Below are 15,088 nucleotides of genomic sequence, written 5' to 3' on the forward strand. Positions count from 1 at the left end.
GCACAGTCAGACAAAATATCCCATTCCAAACGGGCCTCAGTGTGATGCTGTCAAGGCTGGTTGGTGTAAGGAAGGAGGAGGTACTAGCAGGCCCATACAGCTAAGTCGCTGAAACCATAAAGACAACTGGAAAAAGTCCCAGAGCACAAGTGGTTTCACCACTGGCCACTACCTCTTTTCTCCACTGGCCTCTACTACCTCCCTAAGAGCTGCAGTCAACCAATGAATTGCCAACCGAAGGTCAAAGAAGCAAGTCAATGGCTTTTTATTTTGTGTTTTTGAAGGAGAGAATAAGTAGCACAGGGCAGGACTTCCTAATCTTCTAAAAACACAATTTACAACATACTGTAAAACACATCCAAACTAAGTTTCTATGTATACTTAGCCTGTTACTGCCTAACTGCCTTACCCTCATATCATGCTACCCTACCCTCTCCTCACCCTAAACTACTGGCACTTCTATATTTTAAGGGGAAATTAGCACAGGTGACTAAGAATCCTGGTTCCTTAGAACATACCCATTACTTAAGTAACATGTTAAAAAGCTCTGTTTACCCACCTCTCCCAGCACCACTGCTGTATCTTTTATTTCTCCAAATTTGTTACCATTTTTAACATAGAAAAAAAGTCAAAAGAACAGTATAATAAATATTTAAATACTCTTGACCTAGAATGAATCTTTAAATTTTTCATGTGGTGTACACACACACACACACACACACACACACTCACATGCATACTTTCACATACTAAAGTAAAAACAAAAAAAGGTTACAAACATGAAAATTTCAATACATTCTTTGGAATTCATTCAAGAATAAAGAATAAAGACACTCTCCTACCAAATCTCAATGTCATTATAAAACTTAAGAATAATAAACCAGATGTAGTGGCGCCCACCCTTAATTCCGGCACTTGAGAGGCTGAGGCAGATGGATCTCTATGGGTTTCAGCCTGGTCTACATAGTGAGTTTCAGACCAGCCAGAGCTATATAGTGAGACCTTATCTCAACAAAACAAAACAAAAACCCAAAAGAATATTAATAGCAATTCTACAAATTGAGAAACATTTTATTTATTACTATTGTGTATGATGTGCATGGAGAGCGGGCATTCCTATGCCATAGAGCACAGTGGATACTTATGGAGCTCATTTTTTCTCCTTTCACCTCTGTGAGAGTTAGGGGTAGGTAAAGCTAGCAGGCTAAGTGGCTTGGCACATGCAGCAGTGAACAAATACTATTGTCTCAAACAAGGTGCAAAGTGAGGACTGACACCCGTGGCTGTCCAGTGACTTCCACACCTGTGCCACAGTGCACACAAACACACACAAAGGTAAAGAGATCTCCCTGCAATTCTTTTTGTCCTTACAGTACATTTCATGAAGGATGTACAGTCCAAGTACTGTTTACTGGGAGCCTGCACAACCAATTGGATCCATGAGCTTAGATGTGCTGTTTTAGTTGGGCTCATTTGTGTTTCTAAAGATTTGTTATGTTTCATTTCTTTCCTCTTCTATTTAATCTTACTGGTGTATAAAACAGACATAACTCAAGCTTTACATGTGTATTCAGAGTCTCGCTTCCGTCCACACTATTTTCAGTGGCTTCTGTATGTTTTCATGTTGGCTTTCTTCCAGCAAATACATATTTACATTCTTATTTTCCTTCCCTTACTTTTTCAAAAGTTAAACTGCACGGTATGTGGAGATGCTTTTTTGTTTTAAGAGGAGGAAAACTTGTCAACTTGCTTACAAACAGGCCTATCTGTACACTTCAGACAAATGTCTATGGAAGACAACTGAACACAAAACAACTAGTGGGTAGACTGAAAGGAATGCCCACGTAGTTCTCTGGCACCATCGGGTGACGTGGCAACTTAACAAGAAGATAAGTAATACCTAAAAACAAATTTTCCTTCCTTGGTCTGGAACTACAGCTTATGTGAGGTTTAAAAACCAATTACATTTTAAATTTATGCATTTGTTCAGTGAATAAATGAATCACGCTGTGAGTAAGGTCAGCATTCAGGAAGGCTAGACTATGTCTAACTGGAGAAGAAAGAAATGCAAAGTCTTTGCCAAGTACAGAACTATAAGCAGCTACCAACATGTGGCAGGCAAGTCGAGGAGAACTGGTGTTTTAAATCCTGGGCTAACAGACAGGACCTACATCACTTTTCTTTTTTTTTTAAAGTTGCTTCCCATAAGCTCATAGGCTCAAGAGAGGAAAAAGCTATCAAAACAACAAGATAAATCTGACTTCCAGGATCCCATGTTAAATATTAACTATGTAGCAACAGCAATTATTTCTAAAGGAGTCAATGGGACCTTTCACAATCTATCCTGTAGTTGGGTTACATGTTTTCAAGTTGAAAGGATAAAGTGAAACTCTGTCTACAAAATCAGCTTCATCCGATTTTAGTTTCCATTCTTCAAGTTTACATAAAAATCTTAGCATGAAACTACTACCTATGTGGCTCCCAAAAAGCAGAGCGAGCTGAAAAGGGTTGTCAGTTGTGGCTTCTCTGGAGGTGTTTAAACAAGGGTTGCCTATCACTCCAGGATGAACAATGTGCATTTTCCACCCAGTCTACCTTCAAAATCAGCATATGCAAGTTTCGGTTTTCCTGAGCCCTGGCTTTCTGCAGTCATTTCAAACCAGTGAAGGGCACAGGAACACAAAGATCAAGTTTTCTTGCTAACACCACACAGCAAAACAAAATCAAAATTAGATTTTGCTTAAGAAGAGTTATTTTTTCAATAAGCAACACTGCCAGGGTATCAATAATCTGAATAATTTTCATTAAAAAATAAAACTCTTGATACACAAAGAACACTAGCTAGAACATTAGATTAGAATTTTTACTTAAAAGTTAATGAGAAAGGAAGTTTAAAATCCTCATGCACTAGTATGTTAAACAATAAAATCCTGAATATTGGGCTGGTGAGATGGTTCAGTGGGTAATGGTGATTGCCACCACGACTGACAGCTGAGTTCAATCCTGGGACAAACATGGAGGTTGGAACCAATTCCTCCAAGTTGTCCTTTAACCTCTACATGCACATTCACTCACATACATACAAACAAAAACAAAAAAAACCCAACCAAGCTACAAGCTCAGTAGCATTTCCCTGCCTTTGGAACTGAGTGGGGAAAGCAGCCTCCTGCTGTCTCAGGGGCTAGTCTACTCAAGACTGTGGTTTCAGGAAGGCTTGTGGAGAATAATAAAGAACAATTGTGACCTCTGCAGAAGGTAAACAGTTCTTTCAGGACCCACATTTTGAAATAAATGAAAGGATAGGGACAAAATATATATGATGTTCTAAGTTGTTAATGCCCTGCTGTTGAGACGCTACTGTGCAGACCAGCAGGGTTTAAACTCTATAGAGGCAAAAAGCTCTGCTCTGATTCCCACTTCCTTTGATTTATTGTTACAGAGTGAAGGACAATGGATGGGCAATCCAATACTGATTACTTACTAAATAATTTCATATTTATATCACAACCACCTGTCTTTGTACAGGGAGAATTCCAATTTGGTATGGTTAAAACTGACTACTGATTTGTGTGTGTATGGGGAGAGGGTTTACCTGAGAAACTCACCGAGTATTTTCCAGGAGGAGGTACCATACTTTAAAATATGCATCAGATGTATATTTCAAATGTAGTTTTTAAACAAAGAACTATCCAGCAGGCAGTGGTGGTGCATGCTTTTAATCCCAGCACTCGGGAGGCAGAGGCAGAGGCAGGCAGATCTCTGTGAGTTTGAGGCCAGCCTGGTCTACAGAGAGTTCCAGGACAGTCAGGACTATTATATAGAGAAAACTTGTCTTGGAAAACGAATAAAATAAAATAAAATAAAAAAACACTGTAGTTCCTCATGTTGTGGTGACCCCCCCCATCATAAAATTATTTTTGTTGCTACTTCAAAACTGTAATTTTGCTACTGTTATGATCATAATGTAAATATCTGTGTTTTCCGATGGTCACAGGCGACCTCTGTAAAAGGGTCGTTTGACCCCCAAAGGGGTTTCGACCCAGTTCTAGGAGCACTTCCTGGAGAGTGCTCAGCTGTACTGTCTCAACAAAACAGCTAAGCAGTGTGCTGAAAATTTTCACAAAAGGTAACTGAGGAAATGGTTATGTAAACTGGCTTGATCATAGTAATCTCTTGACAATGTGTACAAATATCAAAGTATCACATTATAGCCCTTGGGTACATATAATTTTGTCAATTATATCTTTAAAAAGCTGAAAAAATTTGATGAAGAAAAATAAAACTGAATGTAAGGTTTAACTATATACCTTTACAGGGTGAATAGAAGTGTAAAATAGATTTTTAAAGCCCTAGGAAGTGAGGCTTAAAAATCCTTTGGTCATGAAAAAAGATGATTTATTTTTATGTGTATGAATAGATGTGGGCCTTGGATCCCCTGGAGCTGGAGTCACTGGGAGTTGTGAGCTGCCTGACTTAGGCACTGGGAATGGAACTCCTGTCCTCTGGAAGAACAGGAAATGATTGCTCATGACTGCTGAGCCACCACTCCAGCTGGTAAGGAAAGACAACTGGTATTTGATTATACCCCCTCAGCTTTAATGCATCACTAAGCAAACCATGAAATAGCCTTGTGTTAACAGCAGGCTTCCTGTTTTCCCACAGAAAAGCGTTTAGAACTGGTACCAGGTAGAGCCGCCTGACTTCTCTGGGGAGAAATGGGACTCTGTTAATGGGACCTGAGTTATACAACGTTAGCTTCGAATACCCTAATAATACCCCCTTATTCAGTAGTCTTTCAGTCTGGGCGTAGAAAGTTCTCAAGATCATAAAGAAAAAAAATAATCCTGTAAGGATCCCTCAAGTAAAGGACATCATGGGCTGTGGTGACCCTAAGGGCAGCTTTCAGAGAACAGGAGGCAGGAAAAGCTCCAGCCTCAAATGGACATGTCTCCCTACTGTGTTCTGTCTCAGTGCCCCAAAGGAGTTCCACCCTTGCTCCTGCAGCACTTATCCTGAGGCAGGCCTGGCCATTCGCTCAGGTCAAACACCAGGGCATATTAACGATGGCTTAGCTGGTACCATGGCTCATGGCTTACTCAACCATCTTCCTAAAGTCTGCCTTTTCTCCCTAGCACATGCTTCTTATCTTTCTTATTTCTGCAACTCCTCAATAATCAATTACATCTTTCTGTGCTTTTCTTCTTAAGTCAGAATTTCACCAAAATGATTCTCAAAATCTTTAAAATACTATTGTTTTCAGTCTAGGAATTCATAATATAAACTAACAAGTTTAAATTCTCATTCTGACTTGACCATGCAGAAACTAGAGGTAAAGGTATGTACAAAGTGTTAGAATTATCTTAGCATTTCAAAAAAGAATTTAGACTGAAGAAATGGTATTGGCTTAGAGAAGACTGGTGTTCCCTGTTTTTCCATAGCTACCTCCTAGCACTCTTTCGTAAATGGTCTTCCTGTTTTGATGAAGACTGTTTAGGAGATAAAGTCCAAAGAGCACAGCTCAGGGCTTCCTTTGACCTAACACATCCTTAATTCTAGATAAGCAATCATTCCAGGTGCTTAGCCTGGGTCCACAGACAGGCTTCAGGTTGACACATATCCTATCTTCAAATTGTTCTGTTTACTGTATTTGTTTTTCTGCCTGGAGTATGTACACAGCTCTAAGAGTGCTCTAAACTCCAATGGTAAAGGGAGCCTAGAGTAGCTTCCAATGACCTAAATAGTCTCATGGGAATCTAAACTCTATAGGACAGGTGACAGGGGTTACTCAAAGTTGACTCCACAGGCTCCTTGAGTTCTGCTCCAGACCTACTCCAAATATGTGAGAAAAGCAGCAGTAGGTTATTTTTTTTTTCTGTTTATTTATTTGTTTTTGAGGTTTTTTTTTTTTTTTTTTTTTTTTTTGGTGTGTGTGTGTGTGTGTATGTGTAGTCCTGGCTGTCCTGGATCTCGCTCTGTAGCCCAGGCTGGCCTCGAACTCACAGAGATCCACCTGCCTCTGCCTCCTGAGTGCTGGAATCAAAGGTGTGCACCACCACTGCCAGGCTGGAGAAGCTACTTTAATACCAACTATACTTGTCAGTACAAACAATGCATCTGATGGATCCATAAGAGGTTAGGAGAACATGACAGTCTATCTAAACAAGACAGAGACTGTTTTTGTTTTCTTTTTATTTATTTTTAAATATGGTTTAATTCAAATTTAGTAAAAACTGGCAATATGCTCTCATTCCAATCATGCCCAGCACTCAGCTAATGCCCTCTCTATGCAATCAGAAAGGAATGTGCATAATTATGAGTTCCATATTCTCCAAATAGGAAAAAATCAAGGGCTGAGATTAATTTCAACAGTCATCCATTCCCTATTACAAACCGGCAGACTGAGAGGCCTTCTCATCACAGATGCTTTCCACCTATCCTTTATAACCTGGAAGCATCCTTTACCCACAACATTAAAAACCAAGTCTTTGTCAACCTCAATTTACTCCCAACTGGCAAGCAAATAAGAAGAGAAACCACCTCCAGAGTAACGTTTCCTCCTGGGAAATACTTGAGAAGGGGTGTAGTGAGGTCAGCCCCTCCAGGATTTGCTTTCCCTTGGACTTAGCCTACAGCTTATTACAGTGGGAACATAATGTCCTCGACCAACTTGGTCTCTTTCTGTTACAACCCTGAAGCAAACAGATTCTACAGCAGCTACAAGGCTGTTACCAAGGCCACTGTATTGATCAGTGTAATTAAGATTCACAATTCATCAAGACCAGCACAAGAAGCCAGCTGGGTCACTCTCTTCATAACAAGCCAACACCGGGAATCTTCCTGGCTTGCTTGCTAAGAAGTCCGGTACTGATGCTGGCACTGAAAACTCAAGTACTGAATTAGAAGCTGGAACCACCTGGACACCAACAGGAAACTGAATCTGTTACCAGAGCAACCGCACATATCTGCCATCTCTACAAAGCACTTATTTCATCTTCCAAAACAAGGAATTTTGAAAGTCTCCCTCTCCCCCAAATCTTGCCAAAGTCACACACTTTATAGAAACATCACAAAATTTAATGCCAACCAGAACCAGAGCTCATGATTAAGACAGCACTGGCTCCATTCCCAGAAGACAGTAATTCTAAAGGTGTGTTTCAAAGACAAGTGCACATCAGGCCTTAAGTATCAAGTTCACCTTGGATTCAGCATAATGGACAGCCAGCACTGTAGAGGAAGAAAGCTGGGAAATTTGCTCAGCACTGCCAGCAAGGCTGCTAATACTTTCAGAACCTAACATACATTCCAAATCCAACTGTTCAACTCTTCATTATTCTTCAAACTTGCAACTTCCTAGGCCTCCCAAAGTCCCTGTCCCTTAAATCCAGGACACCAGTTTGAACTTTGAGCAGAAGGTCCTCCAGTGCTCAAGACTTAAAGCTGTGAGAATTTCAAATTGCACCCCTCATTACATCTAAGGATATGTTTCCACGCTATTAAGCCAGTAAGTGAGGAGGCCATGTACTGTGTATTCTCTTTTTCCTCTCTTACCTTCCATTTCTGGCATTAGAAAGAGCTCTACTAAATGAGTGGAAATTCTCATTAAGTTCTCCCCTGCTGTCCCTAGTTACTGCCTTATCCATTCATAAGGGAGGTGTAAGTTAGTGAAGAAAAAAAAAAAAAAAAAAAGGTCAGGCCAGAAGAAAGGGAAAGCAAGTCAGTCACCACAGGAGTCCAACTTACTTTCTCCTGGGGACAATCATTTCACAGTATTTGATTCAATAAACATTCAAACACTACACATAAGACATTATGTGTAAAACATGGTCCTTGATCTCAATAAGCTCTATCTAAAGAAATCAAATGGTAAAATTCAGATTTCATCAGCTCAGTCTTAAAAATAGTTTGAAAAGTAGAGTTTCATATGAAGAGTAGTAGGGTTGAGATGGTACTCACCCAAAGTTGCTGAAATGTTGGTTTCTGTGTGAAAAGTCTCTGAGTTATACTCTGAGTCCCTTGGAAAGGCAAGGAGCCTCCCAAAGAGGAGGGTGACAATACTACCAGACTCAGCTTTATTCCAAACCACAAGGACAAAGCACAAGTTAGATACCTTTTTAAAAAAGCAGATTCTAGATCTGTAAAGAAAGGAGATAACGAAGCGGAGAAGCCTGCCTAGTTAAAGCAGGGTTTTTTAAAGTCAGGGTCTAGGAAGGAGTTGAATGAGTTCCAGGCAGTCCTATTAAAACCTCTAGAAGCAAACATGTGTTTCTGTGTTCCTCTGAACTTTCCTAAGGTCAGAAATTACGATTTCATGAAATTCTTCAAAGATTAAAACTCACAAGATTAACAACAATTATGCACAACTGCTAATGCCCCAACTACTAAAGGCAATTCCTCAGACAGGCCAAAGGGAGACGGGTTTCAATTCTCTGCCGTCTACACTCTGAATGTAGTTACCTCTTCGAGACTTAGAAACAGAGGTGAGGGGTTCCATTCTGAAAATACAAAATAAACTTCTCGTCTACATCTTCAAGATAACATTAACAAGTGAGTCTAAATGAGTTTGCCCTATGGTCTGCTAAGGAAGGAGATGAGGTATGGCTGGTGGGGGGCGGGGTGGGGGAGGATATATATATTAAATTTGGGCTCCTAGGGTTATAAGAAAAACAGGTCACAGCCCAAAAGCTTGGACTTAAGGTCAAGCCAGTTGTGGGAGTAAGGATAAAGTAATTCCCATAATACCTATGGAAACCTGTGCCTTGAAGGTACACTGTAATGCAATTAGTAAGTACTAGAAGAGTTAGAGCCAATTATTAAAAACAGAACTTTATAAATCTTGTCATTGCTCCAAATCTAGTATGAACAGCTTCATTCAGGTCAAAGTCAATGGAAGTTACTGTAATCTCCTCCAGGCCTTCAATTCCTTTACTCTGCCATTTCACATTTAGGTCACAAACAACAGTGCACCACTGTGGGTTAGCACAAGAGCATTCTCCTTGGCACTTTGAGAACCACAGGCTTGTTGGGATGTCAATGCCTACACCACTGTAGCCTTGCAGGTACAGGGCAAGAGAAAAAAGCAGGTAACAGAGCATGCTTTACTAACTACACCATCATCCCTCAGATCGTAAAGAATTAAGCCTGAGGCAGGTCCAAGACAACAGTATAAACAGGAAGCCATTCAACCCCTCCGACATATGAAGCTACCTTATGATAACAAAAGTGAGTACTAGTTGTCCATTTTAAAAGAGGAAAACTGGCTTGTGCAGAAGGGAGCACATTCAACCCAGAAAGTCCCACAAATTACATACATAGGCACATTAACAGGTGTGACTTTTAACATTAACAGAGACTTTTCATGGCAAGAAGGCAGAAGTGTACCTGGAGAGTTTCACAAACATGGTTTTGTGAAAGTTCTTTCCCAATCTCTACTCTAAAATCCCAAATACTACCTATTACTAGTAGTCTATTATACTTTTTAACTTTGTGTCTGCTTTGGGTAGTAAATGATTAAGTCCCACTATATACCACTAGACAGTAACAATAACTTGCATGCATCCTGAGATTAAAGTATTGAGCTTCTATCTTTAGAAAAACTGATCAGAGATAGAAACAAACAAATCAGTCTGAGTCTCAACAAAAGTGTGGGTGTTCCACCTAGTTCTGTAGGTGCTGTGGAGTGAGGGTACACATTTCTGTGGAAAAACTCAAAATTACAGTTCAAAAGTCTTTCTATTTCATGTGATTCAAGGATTCTACTTTGGAAAGACCCCCAAATCATTACAATTAAAAAAAGAAGATAAAAGAAAAAGATCCCCTCCCAGACCCTTGCTAGCCAGTGCTTGCACACATTGTATACTTGAGAATCACAAGTTGTACCACATCCATAGCTACCACAGATGGGTTTAACATGCCTGCTGTGATTATAGTTCAAACATGTTTTTTTAGGTAACTGGACAAGAATATATAATGGGTAACATATTGGATCCAGGTGACACCCTTCTGGTGGATCCAAAGCACATTTACTTTCTATTTGCTTTTGTTTTTAGAGACAGGACCTCTCTGCAGTTCATGCAGGCTGGCCCTGAATTTATGATCCTCTCTTAGCCTTTTGAGTGCTAGGATTATAAGTGTACACTCAACCATATTTATAATTTTGCCAGCCAAAGATGTAAACAATGAACCTATTAGAAGTTAAATGTCTAAAGGTCAGAACAAATTCATTTAGAAATTAGAGTGTATCTAAGGAAATCAAACCAAGTAAGAGGAGGAACCATTGCCTGTGGAGAAACTGGGGGGAGGGGAAAGTCTTTTGGGCTACAGTTCTGTGGCAACTTGCCTAGCATATCTAAGGTCCTGGGTTCGAGCCCTTGGACTTCAAAAATAAAAATAAAAAATCTTATTCTCCTAACTCCTATTCAAAGACTGCTACTAACAAAGCAGCTGCTTTAAAGAGAATAGAGACACTTAACAACATAAAGATGAGACTTAATCGCAGCACTCTGGCGGCAGAGGTAGGCAGAGCTCTGAGTTCCAGGCCAGCCTGGTCTAGAGATAATGGCCAGGACTACAAAGGGAAACTCTATCTCAAAAAACAAAACAAAAACAAAACAAACCAACAAACCATAAAGCTGAGAAATGGCGACTTTGAGGCACTGGTATAAAAATCTACAGAACAGCATGAAGACTGTACCACGAGATAATTAAAGAGAAAAGGAGCACCTGGATTTTCCCTCTTACATTTACTCCTAAGCAGTACTCACTGGGCTCTGCCTGGTGTGCTTCTTTCTCATGGCTCCCGATGAACTAGCACTACATACAACTATATACACTTTACTCAGATCAACAACTCTGCACAAAAGTCGTTTAATACGCCACTCAGCAGAAACCTGTGTCCTTCTTCCTCAGATTTCAGAAATGCAGAGAATGATTAATATTCTGAGAAGTATTTAGAGAAACATATCCATCAAAGGAGAATTCATCAATAAATTGGAGATTTGGGTTTATTCTATGGAAAAACAATAACCTGGCATAAAGTCAATTTCTGAAGGTTGGAAAACAGTTACTGTCTCTGCAACAATGTAGCAGATTTATTAAATTTGAATAACTGCTAACACTTCTTACAACTCAAGGACTCCTTTCTCACTTCAAGTTTTCCTGACCATACTAACTGAAAACACTGTAAGTTGTGAGTAAGTTTTACCATGTGAGTTATACCATAGCAATCAATGTGGTCCCATGAAAACTGCCTTTGTAATTCTGGGTCGGGGGAAAAAAATGTCTTCCATTATTGCTCATGTCTACTGAAGGACATGTTCTTAGGGATGTTAGGATGTTTATATGGAGTTGCTTGTGATAGTCAATCACATTAATTATCTTAGCCTTCAAGGTTAACAATTTTTCCCATCATTTCTGAAGTTTTGTCTTCCCTACTGTATAATATTTATGACTCCCTACAAGCTACCTCAAATGCTCACTGAAAAGAGGGAAAAGGCCCAAGAAGATGCTCAGCAGGTAAAGACATATGCTGCTAAGCTGGACAACTTGAGTTTGATCCCCGGCACCCACAAGGTAGAAGGAGAAGAGAACAGACTCCTGTAAATTATCCTCTGACTCCCTACATGCTGTGGCACATGTGTCCTCTTCTCCATAAATTAATGTAGTAAAAAATTTTTAAAGAGGGAATAAAATATACTTTAAAAAATTACTGTTGCTATCTTAACTTCCAAATGTCTCTAGCTTCACCTATTCCAAACAGGCACTTTTTAGGCAAATGAGGAAACTGAGGCACACAAGTTATTCACTTAAGGGAATACAATTAACAGTACTTGGCTTCTTGACCGCCAACTATTTCAAGTCTTAAACCAACAAGCCCCGTAATATCCATAGCGCTGGGGTAGACACTCAAGGATACACACTGGGTATCATTATAGTTGAAGAATAAGATACATACGCTTTTACTTGATGGGCATAAACTGTATCTCAAACAAAGCAAACAATAAATAAAAGCTGGCAAGGAAAGTCCACTAGGGTCTGATCTTATTGAGAAGCACTGAAGTCCCCTATCTTCTGTGGCCCCAGGAATGTCCTCAATTCCAGAGGGGCCTCAGGAATGGGAGTGATCCAAGGGTTACTTGGTTTAGAGTCAAGCTGGAATCCTCATGGGTGAAGGATTACACCATTTGAAAGAGGCCTTTTTCTCACAAATTCAGTACCATGCCAAGCTCTCTTCCACCCTAACCTTTCCCATACTTTGTCACATTATCACACGGCAGAGGTACAAAAGTGACCTAAGTTGTTAAGTCCGGCTGAAATCCTCAGGGGGAATAAAAAATCCAAACCCAGATTACCTAGAATTTACTACATGACCTTGACTAGTCCTTAACTGGTCCATTAACTAAATAAATGCCTTTTATCATCATTAAGGGAAGGGTAATTAGTCATCGTAATGCATTTTAATACAAGTACAATGTAAATGCCACACAATAAAGTTCAAAGAACAAGATTAATAACCTGGAGACACATATCCTAGCAAATGGAAACTTACAACAGGGTCTTCCCACACTCCTGGCAGACTTGCTTATTTTAGCTAATGAGAGTCTCTAAAGTCATTAGCACTTGGCTTCACAATAATACTCATTTGAGATATTCCTTACAGGAAGAAGAAAGGAAAAGGGATCTTTACTGTTGCTGGCATTCAGCATTTCAGTTACTGGCTAGCTAGACTGGCAATTAACAATTGAGTACTAATGCAAGGTATAGAGCTAGGTTCCATAGATATAATGGTAAATACGAGTCCTTTCCTCGAGGAGTTTACAATGTATAATACAGATTTTGGCTTATCAGTATTGGCTTGCAAAAATATAGTTACACTGAAATAAAGGAAAGGAACAATAAAAATACTCTCAAGTACCTAGACAAAAGAAGGTGGGCTTATGGTTAGAGATAAGAGTCAGAGAGACTGGGCTGTCAGGGTTTACCTACTCTTTCCCTGAACTCATCTGAGGTACTATGCTTAAGCATTTTGCTTGTAAGAACTCTAACTGCATATCCAAACAGTGCAGATTGTAAAAGGTCACTTCTCCAACCAAGCAGTCAGAGGAACGAGAGCACTGAAAATGAGGTCAACTGTATCCCTTAGGATCGAGGGATCTTCCACAGCCTTTGAAAGGCACTATTGGTAACGATCCCAATGTTGTGAGAACACAGAGCTGAAGCTGAAAAGTGGTGACTTCTCTTTTCTAAACCTGTCTGTCAATCAGTTTCCTGGAGGAGGGGGAAAAGCCCTCTCAGGCACTTAGAACAACAGCTGAACTAGTTCAGGTGCAGGCACCTCGGGGATTACCCCTGCAAACCTTGCTCGACTGAATCCATACCAGCCCTGAATCCCAACAAATGCTGTAGGCAGGGCTAGCTCTGAAGTGACTTCATACAAGAGGGCAATATTTGTCCCGGTTTTCACTGGCTTCGGAAAGGTCACCTCTTTGCAAAGGTTCTTTGGTCTGTTAATTGAGTGCCAGATATGTGGAAGGTCAAGGAGTGTTTGACAGAAAGCACTGGGGATCTCAATCCCACCACTGACAGAGCTAGACTCAGCCCTCCATAGATCACCTTTTCCAAGAGCAATAGAAGGATGTCTTTTGAGCTCAACCCACAGCACAATAGGCCGACCTTGTTCTGCTTCAGTAAGTGCAGTAAAGAATGAGCAATCATTTCTTACCACCCACCTCTCCAACCCACCCAAGCTTCTTTCTGGAAGGATGTCTAAATGATCTATTCGCATGACTGGGATCAACCTGCATCTCTGACAGTGTCTACTGTCACCAACCCCTAAATTTCCCTTTCTCGCATACTTCCAAGCAACTGGAAGCCTGGAAGGCGAAAATCATTTTGACTCTCAATCTCTTGTTGCCTTCAGCTGCATGAAAAAAAAAAAAAAAAAAACCAGTTCATACAGTCTTTCCTCTTGCCTCTAAGCTATCACGCAGTTGTTGGTTAAACGGCCAACGCTCCCCAAGAGATGCCTTGAAAGGGCGCTGATTTCCCCACTCACTTAAGGGGAGATTTCCTGCACACCCTCATCCCCTGGAGAGGTCACAGGGGTCAGATGAGCCGTTCACCCCCTCCCAATCTCTTCCTCAAGGCCTTCCATCCAGAAAAAGTCAGCCGCAAACGTAAGGCCTGGCCCTGTCGGGCTTCAGAAAGATCCAGGAGGACTCCGGCCGAGGGACAAAGAAAAGCGAGGTCAGAGCGGCCTCTTCGGCCCGAGACAGGCCCATGGCCGCTCACCGGCCACCCCTTACATCGTGTCAGTGGTCCCTGAGCACCCCAAACCTTAGCCCGAAGTCCCGAACTACCCGAGCCCGGGCCCGGGGCTTGCTCGCGCCCCTTCCGCGAGGGCCCCCGCCGCCACCCAGAGCCCCGCACCTTCTTGGGAGCCTTGGTGACTGTGGCCATGAAGGAGTACTTCTCAGCGTCCTCGATCTCCTTGGCCTGTTTCAGCTCCTCCCCGACACCGGGCAGCGGCATCGCGTCAGGCATCGACATCCCCCGGCCGGCCCGGCCCGCGGCTAACCCGCCGCCCCCGCCTCTTTCCCTCACGGGCGCCCGCCCGTCCGCGCGGCACCCTCGGCCACGCGCTCGCCCGCCTTCCCGCCAGGCCCCGCGCCGAGCTGCTCGGGCTTCCGAAGGGCTGTGACCCGCGCGCCTCGCCGGCTCCGCAGTCCCAGACTGCCGGACAGGGACCGCGACCACAGAAGAACCAGAAGCAGCAGCAGCGCGCAGCTCCGACCTGCCCGCGCAGCAACCTCCGCCGCACGCAAGCACGCACGCAAAGTAAGGGTAGAGGGCGGAGACGCCACGTCAAGTACTGGCAGGCCCAAGGTGGGTGGGGAAAGAGGCGGAGAGAAATGGCGCGCTCTGGTGACGTCACCACGCTGGGCCGGGCCGCAAGGACGGTCCTTCCTTCTTTCCTGCTCCTGGGCGATGAGCTTCCCAGGGTGAGTTGTACCATATACACCGCCAGGTGGTGCCGTCAGCCCTATTGAGCCGTGTGTGGTTCCTTTAAAGAAACCACAGGACTGAGGGGCCT

General features: G+C 42.0%; 1 protein-coding gene across 2 annotated transcripts in view; it reads right to left on the minus strand.

Moving 5' to 3' along the window:
• The window catches only part of Ahcyl1 (adenosylhomocysteinase like 1), a 35,777-nt gene extending 21,018 nt beyond the window's left edge, over positions 1-14,759 (minus strand). The window contains exon 1 of one of the 2 annotated variants that reach the window (XM_052729870.1): positions 14,425-14,668. In XM_052729870.1, coding sequence (XP_052585830.1) covers positions 14,425-14,544 — 120 coding nt within the window. In that variant the 5' untranslated portion in view covers positions 14,545-14,668. Of the gene's footprint in view, positions 1-14,424 lie in introns of both variants that reach the window. The other variant, XM_052729871.1, reaches the window with a different exon arrangement.
• Between the last annotated feature and the right edge of the window lie 329 nt (positions 14,760-15,088).

Source organism: Peromyscus californicus, unplaced genomic scaffold (genome assembly GCF_007827085.1).
Source record: "Peromyscus californicus insignis strain IS unplaced genomic scaffold, ASM782708v3 Scaffold_9__1_contigs__length_137607984, whole genome shotgun sequence".
Lineage (NCBI taxonomy): Eukaryota > Metazoa > Chordata > Mammalia > Rodentia > Cricetidae > Peromyscus > Peromyscus californicus.